Consider the following 21,618-nt stretch of genomic DNA (forward strand, 5'->3'; position numbering starts at 1 on the left):
ACAGCAACAAGACTCTGCCATCTCCCGTGGTTCCCTCTGCCAGGACACACAGATCTCTGCACACCTTTTGAATTCCCAACCTGAGGCAAATGCCAGAGAAATACAGGGGAAAAAAAAATCCAAAAACCAGGTCCAACAATCCCATAACCCAGTGTGCAAAGGAGATACGTGTCCTCAGAGGCTCAGGAGGCAATATTGAGAGCAGTGGACTAAGTACCCTTGTTGATGAGGAAACGTGGGGCATTTCTTGCACAACTATAAAAGGTAAGAATTATTTCCAAGTTCACAGTTCTATACAACGTAGGAAATAAACCCTGATTAAAGGTGATACAGGCAAAATTAATACTGATCTAGCCATAGCTCTGGAGATCCAGCCAGGACCAGAGCTTGGCCTGGGTAACTTCCCCAATCTGAAGGACTTGCATGGATGTGCACCTTCCAACATGGGAAACTGGGGCCAAAAGATGTCAAAGCACTGACAGCAAACAACCTGTTCAGATTATGCAAGAGACCTCAGTGAGAAAATCTTCTTGCAGTACCTCACTGCTCTGTTTTGGGGAGCAATTTGGATCAAAGAGGAAACTGGGAGCAGTGATGCTGTAAAACAGCAGCCTGGTGAGGAAAAGTGTGGTCTTGGTTATTTTGCAGGTAGTTTTTAGAAAGAGGAAGAGAATTAATTCCTTTGCTCTGAAATGAGGCCACACGAGGCACCCAAATCCATTTCAGAGAGATGTTAAGTCTGGAGAGGAAAAAAAATAAAAATTCACCCTGTCAAGGTAAATCTTTTACTGGTAATCAGCAAGATACAGGAAACAAACCAAGAATCCAAACTGAGTCAGCTATGGGAGGCTGAAGCTGCTGCCTGCAGCCATTCACCCTGCCTACCCATCCCTTCCAGATCCTGCAGATTGCAGAGCTGCAGCTCAAGGCAAACCAGGGCCAGTTTCCCCTCCAACCCTGCAGCTGGGGCTGCAGAGCCACAACTTCCTCAGAGGTGAAGCAGGGCTAGAAACACACCCCGTGCTCTCAGCAGCAGCAAAGAGAGACTGGTTTCTCTTCAGAATTAATAGTTTGGAAGTCCTGGGTAGCTATCAAGCCCCTGGGAGGTCAGGAAGAGGCCAGAGAGCTGAAAAAATCCTCTAGCAAAATAACTCTTCTTAAAAAGGGGTTTATTGTTTTGCTCTAGAAAATGTAAGATCTAATGGAACTCCTAATGGCCTCCAAAAGTGCAAGGAAAAATCAGTTTATGGAGAAAAGTACATTTAAATTTCTCAGCATTTGCCAGCCAGTCTCCACTGCTCTCCTGATGGAGGCAACTACACTTGCCTGCTCCTCCACAGAACAACACAAAGTGTTTCCCCAGTAGTGAAAAGGCCTCAGTGGCATTTTCAAGCTTCAGAAGGGTCCTGAAGAAGGTCTGAACTTATGAAACAAAAACTTAGAAGTAAAAGTAAAGCTATATTACAGACATCTTAGACTGCTGTGTGTAAACTAGAGGAAGAACATTCTTCCCAAGTCTGCTGCTGACAAACGTTATTGTGCAGCAAGATGAAGAGACACAAAGCACTGGGACAGACCCAGAGCTGAGTTTCAGAGTTCCAAAATCCCTCATCTTTAATAGCAGTTACTTTTCAACAGCACTCAGTGTTTGAATAGAGGACTGACCTTTGTTGGAAAAGGGAATTTGGATGGTTCAGTTTTGCATGGTGTATGAATAGCAGTCAGAGGAGGAGGCCAAGAATGGGTCATCTCCTACAACCAAACAAAAAAAGGAAAGCCATTAACAAAATTAAAGCACAGATTTTAAGTTACAATCTTGAATCAAATTCTAACCCTGTCTCTCTCCATTTCCAGTTCATTGTCCACACTTGGCCAAGCTTTATATTCAAATCTGAATTTCCCAAATGTGCAACAAAGATTTGGCACATAAACTAAATCTTAAACTGCTACCCATGAGAACAGACAATTAAGGAATTAACAAAGGCATGAATCAATAAAACTGCTTGGCCTGGATATAAACTGCAGCAGAAGTCACACAGGTAGGACACAGGGGGAGAAAAAAAAGATTCCTAGGAGAGGGAGGGCTCTGAAGCTTGAGGAAAAAGGGGAAGAATCTGCAGTCAGATTCTACCTGCTCAGAGCAGTGACTGAAGAGCCCTCCCTGGCTCAACTTGCAGCCAGTTCAATGGGAAAGGCACCAACCACCTGCAGAGCACTTCCCACCTCTGTGACCACGTTTGTGTTTTCAACAAGTGAAGTGAGGAGTGAGAAAATGGAGAACTTACTTTTAGAATTTCATCCACACAGCTCACGTCCCCAGATGCTGATGCCTACAAACCAAAACTCAGGATTAACATCTCCTACAGCAAATATTCCTTAAAAGATCCCAGGGGCCCAGGAACAGTTAAAAAAACCCTGCAATCCTTATCATGATTCATGTAGCCTCTGTAAAGACACAAACAGGCCTTGCTAATTCTTTCCAGCAAGATTAATTTTAAGATCAGCTGGATCCATATCCTGATGCCATGAGTCACATCCAGTTATGAAAAGCAAATACATGAGATCTATGAAGCTGCCACCATCACCTCTGACTTCTCACTTGACAGTTCAGGTGCTCCCAGGCAGTCAGGGATATTACAAATTTCCAGAGAGAGGAAAGAGAACTGTAGCCTTCCATCATGTCCTGGGAGAAGCCACTGGACAATCTCTCAACTCAAAAGCCCAACTGTGAGTGTAAGGAAATGTGAATTTCCTTACCTGTGTCCTGGCTCTTATCTTGCCATTCCTGGAAATCCCAGGAACAAATGCTTCTCCCTAGCTACCAGAATTCAAGCAGTTACACAGGAGGTGCAATGGCATTTTATTATTAAGGCACTCTCCTTCTAAGTCAGCTGCAGTCAGAGGCAAGGACTGAACCAAAGTACTGAAAGTTCTGAAGGTTGTTCCTGGTATCTTGTATTCAGCATCCCTGTACAATTTGGTGTGCTGTAGGATTAGCTGATTTTCCCTAGGTGAAGGTATAATAATCACATCCAGCAACTGCTACACACTTCAAAAGAAAACTGATATATGCAGATGGCATCACTGCTCTAAGACAACATGGCTCTGGGTAATGGCAACACAGGTACCCAGCTTGTCAAAATATTTGTGAATATCCTGCTATTTCACTAACTTCTGAGTACAAAAATACTCTCTGAAAATGAGCCTCTGGGTTAAGGTATGCTTTCTGAATACCTCATGGCTTTTATTAAATAAAATCTCAGCATCCACAGGGAAGCAGCAGAACGCAAAAAATAATTCTTTTTGTACCTTCCCCATTTCAAATACAATTCCTCATTGCACCACCTGAATTTTGGTTGTGTGGAACCCACATCCCAAGGGGACTGAGGCTGGAGGAGCCAGGAATCAGAGAGCTACTTACATCTAGGGGCTGAGAAGGGATTTTCAGCTTGGTTAGGTGTGCTTTGCTGTTGGGCTTCAGCTCGTTGACACCGCTGCTGTGAGTCTGACTGCTGTAGTGTTCAGAGGATAACTTTGGTTCCATGGATTCCTGCCCATCCATTGGCCTCACGTAGGCAGTGGGTTTCTGGAGCATTGAACTGGACTTGGACATGAGGGAAGGTGGGAAAGACTGGGTAGAGTGTTGTCCACTTGAAAAGGAGGGGACCCGGGAGGGAGAGTCCCAGTTGGCATCGGGATCCCGGGGAGATTTGGAACGCTGATGTTCTTTGCTGTGGTGATCATTTCCATGAGACCTCGAGTGGCTGGAAGTCAAGGAAGAAACCCCAGGTGGTTTTCCAGGGCTGGAAGAACGGGCTTTGGAGTGTTCTGACCCATGTTGGCTTTTTTTACGACTGCTGCCACCGCCGTAGGAGTCGCGGTCGTGCCTCTGGCCACCACTGCCACCAGTGGTGCCACTGCCACGCTGGCTGCTGTGCCCACTCTGCAAGCCTGAGGCCCGTTTCTGAGACTGGGAGGAAGTGCCGGGTGCTGGTCCTACAGGAGTCCATTTGCTGCTCTGGTGGGAGCCAGGGTTATGTCTCTGATCACCAAAGAAACTTTGGTTCGATTTTTCATCTGGCGTCGAGGGTACGGTTGGTTTGGGGATGCCAACGAGCTTCTGTAGTGATCTGTCTCCTATGAGATCCTTCATTTCATCATAATTACCAAGCATGCTCTGAATACGACTAGAGAGTTTGTCTTCTTTGCTGGTCTGTGAAAAGAAGGGGGGGAAAAAAAAATATAATGCCTTAAAAGGAAAAAAAAATAAATAAATCGCAACTTTTAGTTCATCAAAACGCCAGTTCCTGCAGTTGGTCTGATTTTGTCCATGTCTTTTGGGCAAATGGCTCCAATTCCCAGTTTTAAAGCAGTAAATCAAGCCCCCAGAGCATAAGGAAAAAGCTAAATTTCAGCAGGAGGAACAGCTGAAACAGCACTAATCCCTGCCTTGAATAATGCATGGGTGAGCTGGGTGCAACTTTAAAAGTGCAGTAAATACCCTCTGCCTGAAGGACTTTTCCTCTGCTACAGAATGCACCAGTCCTAAAAAGTTTTAATTAACAGCACAGTAAAAGCAGCTCAGCCTCAGCCTTGCATGCGATTTTTAATTGGTATTTATACAGCATAATTCTGGCTGCCAAGAAGGTTCTGTGTAAGAACGGGCTCTTTCCTACAGAACCAGTTTGTTTTCACATCAAGCAGACTCTGCTGTTACCCACGCATCCCAGGCAGCTTTAGTTGACTTCGTAGGTGTGGGATTTGGTTTTCAGGCACAGTAGAGTGATGGGAGGATAGGAATAAAAATAAATATGTAAATAACATTCTGAAAATCTCCCAACGTTCCTCCTGCAGGAGGGCACTTTCCAGTCACAAAGTTTTGCTTCTTGCAAACCACCTGAAATTGAAGTCAGGGAACAGGTTTGCTTCCAAAGTCAGTTTTAAGCTACATACTGAGAATTTGAAATGGTACTTTATTGTTTTAGTTATCCCAGATTTAGGTTATTTTTCCAGTTCTGTTCAGCAAATCAAAGCCAGAGGGAAACCCAACAGAGGTTTAAAGCTGAACGAGATCATAAACAGAGTCAACCCCTTCAAAACAACCTGAAAAAAAAAAATCAGGTAGAACCAACTGGCATGCTAATTAAAGCTGACAATTCTCTCATATCAGGCAGTTCAGCATGTAAAATGAACACCCTAAAAACCCTCTGTGAATTTACCCAGCTCTGGATTGTACTGATCAAAGGTCAGGCAGTTCAGCAACAAGCTCAAGCACCCAAAACAAGCAACCTGACAGGACACAATGGATGGCTTCATTCCTTTGAGGCAATGTAGCAAAAGCTGAAGAAAATAAATTAAAAAAAAAAAAAGGATGGTTTTATCCCTGGAAAGCAAGCCCCAACCTTCCTAAGGATTTCCCTTAAAAATTGGGAATTGCCCATCCTTGTTTTCAGGCCCTGCTTAAAGGCTCGACTGAGGCACGAGCTGCGTATCCAAACAGAAGGCACAAAAATGAAGCTAAAACACCAACTGGCATACAGCTTCTGCAATAAAAACCGTGTTTGTAAGGACTGCACAAACTCACAACTTTGTATGGTTCAGCAAAGAGAGGGGAGTTGGGTGGAAAGGCTTCTTCACCCTGCTGGATCTCTTGATTCCGCCTTTCCCTTTCTTTCATACGCAGCACATTCCGCTCCTCACGGTTCATGTTGCTGCAAACAAACAAACAAAAAACACAATTTCTGATCAGAGAGGGAAAGGAGGAGGGAACAGGAACACACCAACCCTGTCCCTCTACCTGTTTCCCTGCAGGAATGACCTCAGTGAAGGAGCCCTTGATGAGTGCAGCTCCTCAGCACTGAAATGCTGGTTTTCCGACTGAAGCCACCTCACACCTACAAGTGCTGTAACCCCCAACAGCCCCTACACAGGGTCAGGTTAGGCAGAAATAAAAGAAAAAAAATATGGAAAAAAAAAAGAAATCCACCAAGTCCTGAGTCCAACAACTATTTCAAACCATTTCACTGAATCGTTCACCTATTTCAGCCCTGAACTATTCCAGCCCACACTGTACATCTCCCACTATTTTCTAAAATACTTTTTTTCCTCCCAAATATTCTGCAACTTTACTTTCTTTCCCCTCACCCATTCAGTGCCTGATTTCTGCAGATTTGGTTTTATTTTTGCTGCTGCCATACCTTTCCTGGCAGCCACTCTCCCACATGTTCTAACCCCAAGCTTTGATGTTGTTTCCAGGACTCTTTTCCTCCCTGATTCCCCAAAGACATTTCTACTCCAGGCAGTCATTTCAGTGAAGTTCTGGCAATATTGCACCTCTTCCCTCAGCCCATGCAGAGTTCTGCTGCAAAAATCCACATTAAAAAGCTGCCAGTCCCTCCTCTGAGAAATTCTAGTTTGCACTTTGGTCTTGCTGCTTCAATTACCAGAAACACATCAGAGTTATTGCAACACACACACAAGAACACTGGAAAATGTTAGTTTTAAGTTTGATAAATGTTGGGACTCAGAGGAGTAAAGAAAAGATAATAATAAGGAATAATAAGGTGGTACTGACACTTTTGACATGTTCAAGACTTCAGGTGGGAAAAGGATAAATGTATAATAAGGATGGCAGGTGCTTCCAGGAAGGAAACAGATTTCTTCCACACAATTTGCAGTCTTAAATGAAAATGCTGTCTGCTCAGAAAACCATTATTTCATGGTTTTCAACAGCTGCCTGATTATTTAATATATAAATAAAATCTTAGCCCCAGCATGACTCTGAAAGCTACACCAAGCCCACTACTCCAATCTACACAAGACCTCCATCTGTCACTCTGTTTTTAATATATTAGTCCTTCACCTAAATGGCATTTTAGCCTCTTACTCCAATTTCTTACTCATTTGGCTTCCTTTAGGCTGCTACTCTGAAGAGAGTGAAAGCAAAGAGGGTGCCAAATCCAGAGAAACCCACAGTGTAAGTCTCAGTCTCTTCAGGGTGATGTTTCCTCTGCATTGTAAAGAAAGTCAAATCATTAGAATAATCCAACTTGACTGATGCTGATACCAAGCCCAGGGATCCAATAATTGTAAGATTACAAGTGAAAAATCCCTTTTTTCTCAGTTATCCTGTAATCAGCTGAACTGATGTGGGTGCACGTGAACACCACAGCTGCCTACCCAGAGAGGGGGCATGTGGAGGGAACCCTGTGTGTGTAAATATATATGGATATTAAAAACATCCATTTAAAAGACTCCAATCAACACAGAATTTCACATCTCCATTTCACAAACAGGGGGTTAAATACTAAAAAAAGGCTGTTACTGTTTTTCACCGACCAGCATCACCTTTCACAACTGCCCTGACCTTTAGTGGAACTCTTGGGATTGAGGAAAAAAATCCCAACATTTGTGCCAACATTACAGCAAAGATCCACCTGGGATGAGAGCTGGAGGAAAAGCAGAGCTGCTCAGGCTGTACCTGGAAACTCAGCCACCAGGAAAAGATTCCTCCCCCAGCTTTTGGAGTGTTGCAAGTGATAAGCATCTTCCTGGGGAGTCATTTTGATTGCAGAAGGATTAGGTTTAGGTTTTTGAAATTCTTTTACATCTTTTATTAGAGTCAATAGTTTGAATGGGATTCAAGTTAGACTTGTTTGTATCTAATCTCCTGAATCTCCCCACTGAGCTATTTTAAGTGCCTGCAATGGGTATTAAGCTATTAAAATCACACTGGCATTAAATGTGTAAATAAGTGAAGATAGTGGGGCTTCCTCTACTCTCTCCTTCAGACAACTTCCTGCTCTAATCCCTGGCTCCCACAGCCATGAGAAGTGACAAGAGGAATCTGCTGGTGTTCAGGAAAGAGCAGCTCAGAGGGGCTCTGGAAAAGGGACACCTCTGGAATCAACCCTGCCAGGACAGGAAGCTGCAAAACAAAACTTTCAGAGCCCTTGCAAACAGAACAAACCTTTGAACTTCCACTGCCAGGGCCCAATTTTTACCCCATTTGCTGCTCCTCAGGTGTTGGGTTTGGTTTTTTGCCCAAGTCGGAGCAGAGCCCAGGGATATCTCACACTGGGATGGGAAGCTCTGCTCCATCCCCTTCCTCCCATGCTGACTCAGGTGGGAAGGATCCCACCCCATCACCATTCCCAGGAGGCCTGGAAGTGGAGGATGAAGAACTCACTGACTGGGACCTGCTGCAGGCAGGAGCATCCCACTGTAATTCCCCTTTTCCCAGGAGCCAAAACCTGAGCTCCTGGGATGAGCAGAGCCAGGATGAGGGAGACAAAACCATCACCCCACAGGAGGGACCAAAGTCCCCTTGATTTCCACACCTGGAGATGGATGAACAAGTCCCAGTATTACAAGAAATTTCCAACCAAGCCTATAGCAGAGAATTCCCATTTTTAGGAAGTCTCCTTCCACACAGTGCCAGCCCCAGCTGTGCACTTGGCCCCACAGCATCCCTATCCCTATCTACTGACTGCCCAGATCTCAAACCTCTCCTCCAGTCCCACACAAAAGGAAGGAAAAAATCCAAAACAGAAGCTGGTAGAACCTTCTGCTGCCAGTCCCCTGTGCACATCCTGTGAGCACTGCAAACTCCTGACCCAGACACCCTGAGCAGGGAGCCAGCCAAGAGCCAGCCAAACCACCTACCCCAGAGACAGAATTCCCATCCAACACCCTCCCTAAATCCTCTTTGGTATTTCTGCTCATCCTTAAGCCACGCAGGGCACGGATTTGGGGAGAGGGGGCTCCAGCAATCCTCATCCTGGATTTACAACCAGAGTGATGCTACGGACACCTTGTGCCCCCAGCCTCCTCCTGTTCCACCCCTCACCTGGGGGGCAGAGGGACAGACCCCAGGCACACCACTTGTACACGTTTTCAGTTTTAAAACAAACAAACAAACAAAAAAACTCCACAAGACCAAGACCTCAACACAGCCCAAGTTTTCCTGGCAAAGCTGATAAAGGGCAGAGGACCTTGGCCCATCCCCAGGTACAGGTGTAGGAGCAGCAGCTCCTCCTCACCCCTCCTGACCTCCACCAGGTGCTCCAGAAATCCCTCCCCAGCTTCCCCAGCAGCAGAATTCCCAGGAAAAACCATCAAAGGTGAAGGGCTGTCCCCAGAACCCCCCACACCTCCAGAAATGCTCCAAAGCCACCACTTTTCAACCAGATCTTCAAAGCACCCTGACACCTCTGAGCCATCCTCATCTAACTCAAGGGCTCTCTGCTATCTGGGTTGTTTTCCCAAGCAAGAGAAAGCAAATAGATCATTTATCCAGTGCTGGGGGATTGGCTGCACTGAAAAACAACTTTTGTTTGAAAACATGTGGCCAGGAAGGATAAACAGACTTCAGGGAGGACACACAATATCTACAGCTCTGGGCAGGCACACCCACCCCCTGGAAACACAGGCAACAGTTTTTATTTTAGCTTAAACATAGTTCTAAGAGAATAAAAAAAAGAATTAATTTTTTTTTAATTTAAAAATTTAAAAAATTAAAAGGAAAAAGTGAAGCTGGAAATCCTGCTTGTCATAAGGAGTTATGTTTTGAGAAGGCATTTAAAAGTACCAGAAACTGCCTTAATCCTGCATCCAACTCCCTCTCAAAGACACCTGCCACTTATTTCAGAGTTATGTTCTTACTTGAACCATGAACAGCAAGGAGCACCCAAGGAGCTGGCACAACAGTCGTGGCCTTGCTACTACTCCTGTCACTACAATCCCATCCTCAGTCCCCAGATGCCACTCTGACAGCTTTTTACACAAATGTGCTCACAGAAGAGCTGTTAAAAGAGGGAGAATTAAAAAATAACTCCCTGCAACAACAGAATTGACAAAAACTCAGCAAGACACACAAAAAGGGCCCATGCTCTGCTGTCACCAGGATCTATTTACTGAGTCAATGTGTAGTCTTAACTTCTAGCTTGCTATGTTGTAGGAAAAGGGAAAAAAATGCAGAAAAAATGAAAACATTTCCTACTGAAATGGCTTTGCACAAGGAAAAAACCAACAAGTGCTAACCCCATGCTGCTCCAGGTAAAGCTTAAAGTTTTTAACCCCAAGGTTGCAAACCCAGAAGCAACACCACCAAAGTCACCTTGACAGAGTTTTAAAAGCCTGAAATAAGGAACCAAACTAAAACAAGAGCTTACAGAGCACTCAGATAATATTCCTGGGTGTCAAGGAGCAGGGAAAACACCTTTCCCAAGGGACAAGGCAGTTGGGTTGTGCCTTCCCCTCTCACTTTGGACACAAAGGCTGCAGTTTTCCCCCAGCTCCTGGGAAGGTTGTGGCTTGCTCTGTGCCAAGGGAGGGGTTTTGAGTTTGGGATGGTTCCAACTGCAAAGAATTATCTGTTCCACCAAGGAAATGGTTGGGTTCTACCAGCAGAACTCATCAGTGATCACCCAGCATCCATCCCCTGCATCCTGGGCAGGCTCACCCAGCCAGGTGCTACAGATGAACCTCAGCCATCATCTCACTTGGGGATTCTGATGGAAAAAAATTCCCATTAAAATACCCCAATGGATATTTGGAGTCCATTTGATGGGAATGGGCTCTGTGATAGCTCTAGGAAAGGGCTCTTCCCAAGGTTTCCTTCAGGAGATCCAACCTGGAAGTGGGCAGAAACACAGCTGGATGGCCAGCAGGACACAAACACCAACCAGTGATTCACCCTTTCTGTAAACACAAATGTTCCTCCTTCCTAGAATATAAACAGAAATGTTTCTATCCCACCCTTCACCCCAGGGATTCCTTCTCCACATTCCCCAGGGGGATCATAGAGCAGTGGAAGAGTTGGACCTGAGCACCTCTGGACATTGAGTGAGGGGGTAGAGCCCAAAAAAACCCAGAGAAAAAAGAAAAAAAAAAGAGTTGGCCTGGGTCAGGTTAATGTTTGATGAGAGTTCCCAGGGAGGGCAGAGCAGCACTTTGCTGTAGGCATTCCTGCTTCCAGCTCAGCTCCCAAACAGGGCAGAAATCCCCAAGCAGGAGCTCTCTGCCCAGACTTGTGGCAGCTTCTCCCACCGAAGAGCAGAAATCCTTCATCACTGTTAGGTGAGGAAGAACTCACCAAGGGTTCTGTAGGAGCACGTTGGGAATTCCAGCATCTCCAGCAGGTAAGCACATCCTGCTCCTTGCCTGGGGCTGCCAGATTTCCCCCTTTATTCCCCAGAGGCAGCAGCTTCTCCTGGAGAAGCCACCAGCCAGCACTGATGGATTGAAGAACTCCAGAGATCATCTGTAACTCAACATTCCTACTGGGAAAGCACCTGGGGATCCTGCAGGACTGGAGAGGCTCTCTGAGCAGCTCATTAAACAAGGTCAGGTGAGAAATGGGATTCTTATTCATCACACACAAGACTCAGCTCATGGAAGCAAGGACCACGTTGGCCAAGATAAAGGTAATGCTGAACGACTGGGTTTTGGAGGCCAAACTGAGGAGGGAAAAACCTTAAAGCTTGAAAAAACTTCACTTGAAGAAACTTAAAACCTGAAAAAACTTAAAACTCCACCTGCAACACAGCTCATCCAAACCCAAGCTTTCTCTCCATTTCTAAAACATGACTGAATTCAGCCCAAAATTGATCACATCCCAGAAGGATGTGCAAGACTGGTTTGGGGGATTTTACTCCAGGGATCTTCAGAGATCTCTGTACAGTGCAGAGCTTGCAGGACATCCCCTTCAGTCCCTCTTTTTTTGTCCTGTCTTGTCAAAACGAGCAGAAAAATCGGGAGGTCCAAGGAGTGGTGGCACAACCAGCAGAGGAAGGGTCACCCCCCTGGGGAGGGACACTCACTGGGACATCACTGACATTTTCTGCACCTTCCACACTGCCCAGGAGGACAAAACAGCCTCAATGTCCTTGTGTTACCAAGGGCCAAGCTTGAGCCAGGAGCAGCAAACTCATTTCTGCTGTGAAATGAAGCAGAATTTCCACGTTGCCTTCCCAGGTTGGGGCAGTTCTGTTCCCTTCACCCTGAGACACCAAATCCACTTCCAGGGATCTGAAGCCTTCTTCACCAAGCTCCATCTGGAGCCCTGACATCCTCAGGATGGACTGGATGCTCTTGGATGAAGGGCTCTTCCACCCTAAACACTGGAATTCTGTGATTCAGAAGATACCAGAAGCAGCAGAGCACAGAGAGACCTCAGCCCAGCTCTGCCACCCCTGGGGAACACAAACTTTTTTTTCATTTTTTTTTTTTTAAACCCACTTCATCCTCCCCCTTCCTTGGGAGATGCTGTCCTGGGCCTCCTGCAAAGCTGGAGCATCAGGAGCAGAAGATTTTGACAGGCAACCTTTTCATGTCCACACAGGCTAACCAAAGAATATTCTGTTTCCCAACAATATTCTGCAGTTTAATTGTGCAGAAACTTAATAACCAAGTTCCTGTGCCTACATGTTCTTCTATTTAAACTCTGAAGCCAAGACAATTGGTGTTTAAATTTTATTAAGCAATAGTTGTTCAGACATCCATCATTAATCTGGCTATTACGGCCCTGACTTCCTCACATCTATTTATTTTCATAAAAGGCATCATGACATTTGAGTGTTATGAACTCTATGGCAAGGATTAAGAAAGGATTCACTGCACAGAAATCCTCTGATAAATACACTCTGAATAAGAGTTGAAACAACAGCCCATGTTTTAATGAGGTGCCATCAAAACTGAAACAGCAAAAAGGGGGAAAAAAAACCCCAAGCCACACTCATTTCAAGGCTCACATCCTAAGAGAACTACATGAAAAGCACAGAAAGAGAGAAGTTTCCCATGGATTACCCAGGTTTAAGAGCCATTTCCTCCAGCTTGCTGCAAGACCTCTCACAAGACACTTATCTTGGACTCCCTGTCTAACCCAGGTTCAGACTCAGAACATCAGATGGGGATAATAAATTCTGCTATTAAAAATCTGCTATTTAAAATAAAATCTGCTATTTAAAAAAATTTGCTATTAAAAAAAAAAAATTCTGCTATAAACCCAGTTGGGTTTTCTGTGACTGCTCCCAGGGGTAAGGTCCCTTCCAGATGACACCCACAGCATCCCTTCCCCTGGCTCAGCTGATTTTATAACCACAGCTTTTATTTGCAACACAAGGAGCAGTAATTAATATTCCAGTAATAAATATTCCATTAACACATCCCCTGCTCAGCTCCAGAGGGGATGTCTCCAATTTAAGAGTCCAGCAGGGGTGTGGTTCCAGGTCCAGGTCCAGATCCCACCCTGGGCTTCTGCTCCTGCCCTGCAGCACTTCCCTGCTGGGATTTACTCCTTTAGGGAATATTTCCTGAATTGGGGAAATCTGTGCAGGTTCAAAACTGGTTTTTAGAACATAGCAGCATTAGAGAGCAGGGGGTAAACAACCTGTTTAAAACCAAATAAAAAAAAAACCCAAAAAACCCCAAAAAACAGCCAAACAAAAGAAACCCAAATCCAGGAAAGACTCCTTGATTTTTTTATTTTTTTTCCCATTATCAGCAAGGTAAGGACAGGAGCAGAAGGATCCTGGAGACCACATCAGAGCCACTGAGTGAGGGAATTTCACCATTTTGTGCTTTAATTCCCTGCAGAAGAGCCAAAGGGAGTGGAGGGGAAGGAGCAAGAAGCCAACTGAGTCCATGCAAATGAATCTCCTTGCAGGGATGGCTGGAGCTCACACAGCACCCAGGGTATTTCCAGGATTTCTCTGCATTTTCAGATCTGGGAGGGTTCATCTTGAAATCCACAATTTTGTGGATTTTTAACCCTGATTCTCAGTTTCCAGCCCTGACTTGCAGGCACAACGTTTGCCAAATCCATCACCAGCTCCCACCTGTCTCAGAACTGCCATTAACCCAGGAGTGACAGGGCAGCTCTGGGAGACCTGATAACATTTAGAAATAAAGTTGTAAGTGCACGAAGATGATGGAAAACCCTTTGGAAAGAACCCACCAGAGGTGTTTTTTTTGACAAGGCTTTTTCCAAAGCTGTGGCTTTCCTGCTGAATTTCAGTTTTCTTCTCTAGATAGTTCTGGTCCTTTCCTCTCACTTCAGGGTGCTTTTTTTTCTGCATTTATTAAATAAAAACAACACAAAACACACCAAGCAAACAAAACAAATCAACCCAAACTAGCTGAGCCAATTTGGTACATGAAGAGGACACCATGAAAATGTCTTTAGGTATCTACTCCCCATGGATCCTGCTTCACCTGGCCATAAAGAAGGCAAATTTCTACTTAAATAGAGGGAACCAGAAAATAAAATGAAGAAAAGTCCTTTTTTAGAAGGTTACTAATGACTAAAAAATTTAAGACTACTTGTTAAAACTCTCCCCTAGTAAAACATACTCCTGGCAATTACTAAGAAGTCACAGTCCAAACTTCTTGGGTTGTTGGTTTTTTGGTTCTTTTTTTTCCCCTCATTAACTGTAATTAGTGCAGAGATTTCAGCAGAAGAAATGGTTGCTCCAGGAGAAATCTTTTCACCCTTTATCTTTCCAAGCCTATCTACACCAGAGTTTTCACCGTGTTAGAACAAGGTTTGAGTGCTGCTAACTGATCCCATCAGCATCACAAGGACAGAATCCACAGTAGTGGTGCCCAACCCCACTGAAACCCAGGGAAAACCATCCCTGGAAGAGGCACAGTGCCCGTGCTGGGAGCCCCTGCCACAGAAATCACAGGAAAACTGGAAGGTTTGACTCCAAACACACAGACACCAAACTACCAGTCAGGTTTTTTCTACACAGGACCACCCAGCACATCAAAACCCAGGCATGAGATAGGCAAAGTATCAGACTGGTTTATCTCATCTTAATGCTTCAGGGCCCTTGAAGTTACAAGGGGAAGATAATAATAATAATAATAATAAGAGTTCTTTGTAAAAATCCAGCCTTTTGCAATCACAGCAACTTCCATGAGGTAACTCTTCTTATTTATGCCAAAGCACAGCACAACTTGCTAAATTCAGTGTACAACGTGTTCCTCCACGAAGCCCTTTAACCTCTTGCTCCAGATTCAAGTTTGGTTTTTTTTCCTGAATTTTTCATCTTCATGGCTCAAGTTCTCAGATTTGGCCTAGGAACAAGCAACTTTGGAATTATCTATAAAGAAGGAAATACTTATGCTAATAGTAATGGAACACTGGAAAATGAGATGGGCAGATTTGATTTTCTTTTTTTTTTTTTTTTTTCCCCCAGAAACTCTGGTTACTCCTCTGCCCACAAAACACAGAACAAGACAGAAACTAAATTTCCATTTTGATGTGGCTTTTTTTTGCTTTGGCTTTCCCCTCCCCTATAGGAAAAACACTCCCCAAGTTGCTCTGCAGCCCAAGTGCACTGAGAGAGAGAACTGTGGACTCTTATCTCCCCACCCTACCCACTTTAATATTAGATTTGTGCACATCAAAGCCTCATTAAAACCATTTATGCACTTCCACCACCAAAATCTTTTTAGCATCTCCTGGAAATTAAATTCAACGCAGAAAGATTAAAATAAAAGTGCATGTGAGCACACAGAGGTGTGCAGCTCTGCACAGCTGCTGAGCTTTTGTGTCAGCACACATGGAAACACACATCAGCAGGAACCAAAATTATTGAGGAAAGTACCTGAGAGGGAGCAATTTGCCTTAGAAACTGTGCTAAGGACAAGTGTGAAGAGTATTTCCTGCCTGGAGAGTATTTTTTGGAACTGATCACTGCTTGAAACACAATTTCCCCAATGTCTGGTTCTAAAAATGAAGGAGAAATGCAAGAAATAGCAATAAATGTAAATAAAATGCTGTGTGATGCAACTGGAGTGACACCAAGTGCTCAGCTCCGCTCCCAGGAGACCCCAGACTCACAGCACACCAAAACCTGGGGGTCTTCTCATTTGAACACCCCATGCAGGAAAACTCTGAGCTTTCAGAGCACTGAGTTTAGGGATCCCCTTTGGTTTGAGACGTTCCCTGACACCATTTCCAACCCGGGGAGTCTCAGCCATGTTCAGGGCTCCCTTCTGTCCCTCCACAAAAAACCCACAAGACTTCAAAGCTGAGTTTTGAGCCCAATCCAAAAACTGCTCTTGGAAACTGCAGATAAGGGGGGGGAAGGAAAATAAACCCAGTGCTAAAACTGGAGAGAACCCAGCTACCACCCCAGCCTCCTGTCTCCTATTTCTGCCCCTTTATTCCCCCAGTGCTGTGCTGGGAATAACCAGCAAGAGGGAAAGTGCTGTAGGGAGAGATCTGGAAAGATCAAACTGAGTCTGATGCCAGTTTTAGGAAAAGGAGACTCTGCATTTGTTTAATTAAAAAAGAAGGACAGCAACAGGTTGAAATAAATTGTCTGGAAATGCAATGAATAAAAGGTGAAAGGGTAGCAGGAGAGGTCAGTGACAGGGGCTCTGGGGAGGGATTTTTGGGACTGGGCTCCCTGTAAGAAGCCCAGGAAAAAAATATGTTTCATAAGGAGCTGCTGACAGAAGAAAATGAGCTCAAGATTCAGGGCAAGAACTTCTCTTATTCAGTGTTTGCTCAGTGCTGTGCAGAAGGAGGTTTGGTTTGTTGGTGCTACTGGCAGGTAATAAACCAGGATTTACCCTCATCAGCAAGAATTAGTGAATCAAGGAAGAACAAGAGACATGGCAACATCAACAACTACCAGGTAATGCACTCAGGGAGAAAAAATACAGCTCACTACATCAGGAGGAAAAAAAAAAATAAAAGAAAAAAAGAGGTTGGGAACAGAAAGCTGGAGAAAGAAACTTGGAAAGCAGTAAAAACCTGAGAGGCTGGGAGATGGCAGACACCAAACCAGACACGAGTGCATGAGGCAAACAATATCCCAGCTACAGGGAAAATGGAATTTTGGAGGCCTGGAGCTGGCAGAGAGCCAGGGAAGGAAGTGGAGCTGTGAGCTGAGTTAGGCACCTCCACAGCTCCCTGAGCCACCAGGAGCTCTGCAAAATGGGAAAGCTCAAGAGGAATCTCTGCAGCTGCACCAAGGAACTGGAAAGAGAAGCAGTCTGATTCCCCAGAAGAGAGGAAAATACAGAGTGAGAGGAGATCTTTAAAAACTTCAGGCTCTTAGGGGAAGAGCTTTGTGGCAGGAAGGAGCAGGAGCCTCTGCAGTGCCATTTCAGAAGCTGGAGAGCATCTCCCTGCTCCTCAGTGACTGCAGAGAGGGAAAAATCCTCTGAGAGGAGAGCAATTGCCAGGTCAGTTCCTTCCATCTTAACTTCTGCAACTCCAGGAACCCAGTTTCTTCTTTTCTTCTTTTTACACAGCTAGCAATGTATTTTCCCCACACCTCACCCTCCCCTATCTGAGTGGAACCTGCTACGTTTCCTGACTCATTTCCAGACACTCCCTCTTCATGCTGGGGCCTCTCCACCTCCCCACAGTTTGGGGCATGATTTTGCTGAGGCAAAAGTGGCCTCAGCATGGATTCTGGATACAAACTCCCAGAGTCAGGCTCAGACTGAATGCCAAGAGAGGGGGACCCCAGCTGAGCCACTTCTGAGCCTGTCCTGGAGGTAACTGGGAGACTGCAAGGCAAGGTGTCTGTGGAACAAACCACACGTGAGTAACAATCTGAAATTATGTGGCCAAGAACAATTAACTGCAGAAGAAAAGAAACCTCAAAGTCACAAAAAGTGACTTTGTCTCCCAAGACTATTTTTACACCCTGGGACAGGTGGAGCCCCAAGTCAGACACACTCAGAGAGTCACTTTCCTCCCAGCTCTCCTCACGCTGGCTGCTGGCAGGAGCAGACCTGGCTCACACTCCTTCCATGTGCCCAGCAAAGGGCAAAACCTGCCTGGAGCAGAGGCCCTGGATTCATGGCTCAGCTCCCCAGATGCCTCAGCCAGGGGGGGGAATCTCTGCCTCAACACTTCCACCCCCAACCCTGCAGATTTCTGTTGACCCCGAGCAAAGAGAAAGAGCAGCCCTGACCAAAAGGCTCCCAGGAGCTGGGAGGGAAGCAGGGGGACAGCAGCACCAGGGATGGGCACTCAGGACAAGCCCCAGCAGCACTGGGAAGACAAGAGAGGGGACACAAGAGCAGCAGTGCCACCATCACTGGGTCACTGAGTCCCCTCCCTGCCAGCACAGCACTCACCTCTGCCTTTAGCAGGAGCTAAAGTGGGGGGAAAAAACTCCCCAAAGTGCAGCTGAACACCCTTGCCAGCAGCTGTGAGGCAGGAAAGGAAGAAGGAACAGACTTGTGCCAAGTTTTTATCTCCCAGCTGTAATGTCAGGAGAGGTTCTGGGCTGCAGCTCTTTATCCACCCGACCTGGAGGGTGCAAAGTGTGTGGCTGTGCAGACACAACCAGGTGGCATCTGCTCATGAACATGGAACAGCATTCCAGCTTGCTAAGAAGACAACCTAGAAACCCCAGTAATGAAGTTTTATCACCTTAGATCAAGGGGAGATAATAATTCTAACTGGGAAGAATGCAAGGCACACAAATAGCAACTGGTTTGTTGTTTTTTTTTTTCTTTTTGTTTGCTTTTGGTTGCTGCCTGCCTCCTGGCACAGAAACCTACCCCAGGGGCTCAGCTTCTCTCTCTCAGTTCTCAAGACAGGGGAGAAACGTTGGGAAATGGAAAAGTGCACAGAGGTTTGAAGGAAATATGAGGGAGCTGGGACAGAGCTGGAGTGTCCTGCACACTTTGGGTTAAAAGTGTTGGACAGAGGGGAGCTCAGTCCTGGCACAAAGCTCAGAATCTCAGAATGATCCAGGCTGGAAGGGACCTCAGAGATCACCAACTCCAACCCCTGATCCACTCCCCCCCTGGTTCCCAACCCACTCAGTGCCACATCCAGGCTCTGCTTAAAAACCTCCAGGGATGGAGAATCCCTGAGCAGCCCATCCCAGTGTCTGATCACCCTCTCTGGAAAGATTTTTTTCCTAATATCCACCCTGACCCTCCCCTTAACCCCAAACCCTCTTGTCTGCCTGAGAGCTGCCTGGGAGCAGAGCCCGACCCCCCCCCCGGCTCCAACCTCCTTGACATGGTTTGGAAATCCTAGAAAATCACAGGGATACCTGACTCGAAGTCAAGGCCTGAAGGATGCCAAGGGGTGGGTGACACTTTGTGACTGCACTGCCACCATCCCCAGCACCCGTGGGACACCCACCCACGGCAGGCTGGGTGACTCAGAGTGGCTCTGACACCTCTGAGGCAGAGGACAGGACACAGCAAGGTTTTCTGCCATCAGAGGAGATAACAGAACGACAAACCAAGGCTCCAACCACTCCTCCAAAGCCCTTCCCCGGCCCCTGTTTCACAAGAACACCCCCGGGGCTACAAACCCCCCGGTGCCAAGGTTCAGAGGGAAGTGTTGGGGAAGTTTCCAAAGGAATTCAGGGTGCTGGGAATGTCCCCGGGAGGAGAAGGTGGGGAAGCAAAGGGGAGCAGGTGACAAAGGGAAGGAAAAAAAAATTAAAAAAAAAGGGAAAAAAGCCCCGAATCGGTTAAACTGAGAGCCGAGGGCTGCTGAGTAAGTGCGTGTGCAGCTGAGGCAGAGGCCGTGGGAGGGCTGACATCAGTGGAAAGACGGGAACGTGGGACCCCGTCACACTTTTCAGCAGGAAACCATCAAACCAGAGCCTAAAAAGCCGAGGGGAACGGCGGGGGAAAGGGAGGGACCCGAACCGAACCTGCCCGGCATCACCTCCTGGGATGGGGCTGAGCGCCCTCAGCTCTCCCCACCCCAAAAAAAAACAAAAAAAAAGGAAGTTTAACCACTTTCTCGTTTCCAGAAGTTGGATAAATGACACAGCAACCGAGTTTCATCTCGCACCTCTCCGCACTTTCTGGCTTTGTTACGTTTGTTGGGGAAAAAAAAAACAAAAAAACTAAAAAATAATAATAATAAAAAAAAAGGGAAAATTCGGGTTGCTGCCGCTTTCCATCCCGCTCACCCCGGGGAGCACCCTGGGGTCCCTTCTCCTCACCTGGGCAGCACCCCACGAAGCCATTTCCCACGGGGACCCCCCCAGCACCCCCCTTTCCTCCTCCTCCTCCTCCTCCATCCATCCCGGAGCGGCTCCGGGCCTGATCGGCGGAGCCAAGGGGAAGGAACAAAGCCCCTGACGTCAATTCCTGGAAAAGGGAGGATTAAACCCCACAGCCACGCACCGGGGCTGCTCAGCACCCACCCAGCACCCCGGGGGCACCCACACCCGCTCCTCCTCACCGGGACCCCCCCGCCTGCGGGAACCGGGAGGGCCGGGAAAGCTCCCCCGGGATGAGCCGGGCAGGACGGATGGATGGATGGATGGATGGGGGGCTGGGGGGGGGTCTGGTGGCGGTTCCCGGGATCCCGCACGGAGCAGGGGGAGTGTCCCGGTGTCAGACCCCCCCTCCCGTCCCCTCCCGTCCCGTCCCAATGCCCGCACCCCCGCGGTTCTCTCACCTCCGTTCGCCGCTCCGCTAGGCCCGGACCATTTCCTGGCAGCCGCCACCGGCCCGCCGGGCGGGGAGGGAGCTGAACCAGAAGTCCCGAGGGAGCGGGAAGGCCGCCGAGTCACCCAGCAGCCCGGGGAGCGCAGAGCCAGGCCCGGACACACCGGGAAGGGTTGGGGGGGGGGGGGGAGGGGTACGGAGAGGAGCGGCTCAGAGGCGGGAGGAGGAGGAGGAGGAAGAACCAGCAGCGACGAGGGCTCGCCAGAAATCCCGCCGCTCCATGGCGGGGCCCGCGGTGTCGGGGAGGGGCCGGTAACGTCGTGGCGGGCAGCCCCGCGGCCCTTCAGCCGGGTCCGGCCTGGCTGGGCCCGGTGGGGCGGGCGGCGGCTCCTCCCGCAGCGGCCACCGCGACTCCCGGCACCACCCGCGCGCGCCCGCCCCGCCGCCGCTCACGTGACACCGCCCCCTCCCCCCACCCCCTGCGGCCGGGAGGGGGCGGGGCTAGAGGAACGAGGGGCGGGTTCTGAATGAAAGGGGGCGGGGTTTGAGTGGGACGGGGCGTGGTGTGAGGGAAAGGGGGCGGTGTTTGAATGAAAATGGGCGTGGCTTGACTGAAAGAGGGCGTCGATTGAATGGAATGGGGCGTGGTTTGTGTGGAAGGGGCGGGGCCTCGCGCCCCCTAGCGGCGGGAGAGGGGAAGGGCAGCGCGGGGTTCCCGCACCCCCCCCGCACCCCAACTCACGGGATCGGGCCCGGAATTGGGGTTTGGGGGGATCTGTCCCAAAAACAGCACCCAGGAAACCCCCCCGCACCGCAGGGACAGGGACAGGGCAAGGGAGGAGGAATCCCGGAGTGAGAGAGATCCCCGGCCTGCTGCAGAGAGGTGGAGGCGGGGATGTGGGGATGGGGAGAAACGGGGGGAAGGCTGAAGGGGAAAGGGTCTTGGAGTGCTGGGGGGCTGAGTCTGGAAAAGGGAATCTAGAGGCAAAATAAAAAGAAAATAAACTAAAGAAAACTAATTAAAAATAAAATTAACAAAAATTAAGAAGCAAATAAAAAACCTAAATATAACTTAAAAAATAAAACGTTAAATTATAAAAACTAAATATACATTTAAATACCAAATTTAAGAAAAACCAAATTAAAAAAACAAATAAAAAAGAAATAAAAAAGAAATAAAAAAGAAATAAAAAAGAAATAAAAAAGAAATAA

General features: G+C 47.3%; 1 protein-coding gene across 2 annotated transcripts in view; it reads right to left on the bottom strand.

Annotated features, from left to right (window-relative positions):
• AFF4 (AF4/FMR2 family member 4) overlaps positions 1 to 20,788 on the bottom strand; it is a 44,421-nt gene extending 23,633 nt beyond the window's left edge. For both annotated transcript variants that reach the window (XM_030459334.1, XM_030459335.1), the window contains exons 1-5: positions 20,417 to 20,788; positions 5,585 to 5,711; positions 3,422 to 4,213; positions 2,286 to 2,330; positions 1,666 to 1,752 (exon numbers count right to left, since the gene is read on the bottom strand). In XM_030459334.1, coding sequence (XP_030315194.1) covers positions 1,666 to 1,752; positions 2,286 to 2,330; positions 3,422 to 4,213; positions 5,585 to 5,707 — 1,047 coding nt within the window. In that variant the 5' untranslated portion in view covers positions 5,708 to 5,711; positions 20,417 to 20,788. The remainder of the gene's footprint in view (positions 1 to 1,665; positions 1,753 to 2,285; positions 2,331 to 3,421; positions 4,214 to 5,584; positions 5,712 to 20,416) is intronic.
• Positions 20,789 to 21,618: the final 830 nt, after the last annotated feature.

The sequence above is a fragment of the Calypte anna genome, chromosome 13, assembly GCF_003957555.1.
Source record: "Calypte anna isolate BGI_N300 chromosome 13, bCalAnn1_v1.p, whole genome shotgun sequence".
Classification (NCBI taxonomy): domain Eukaryota; kingdom Metazoa; phylum Chordata; class Aves; order Apodiformes; family Trochilidae; genus Calypte; species Calypte anna.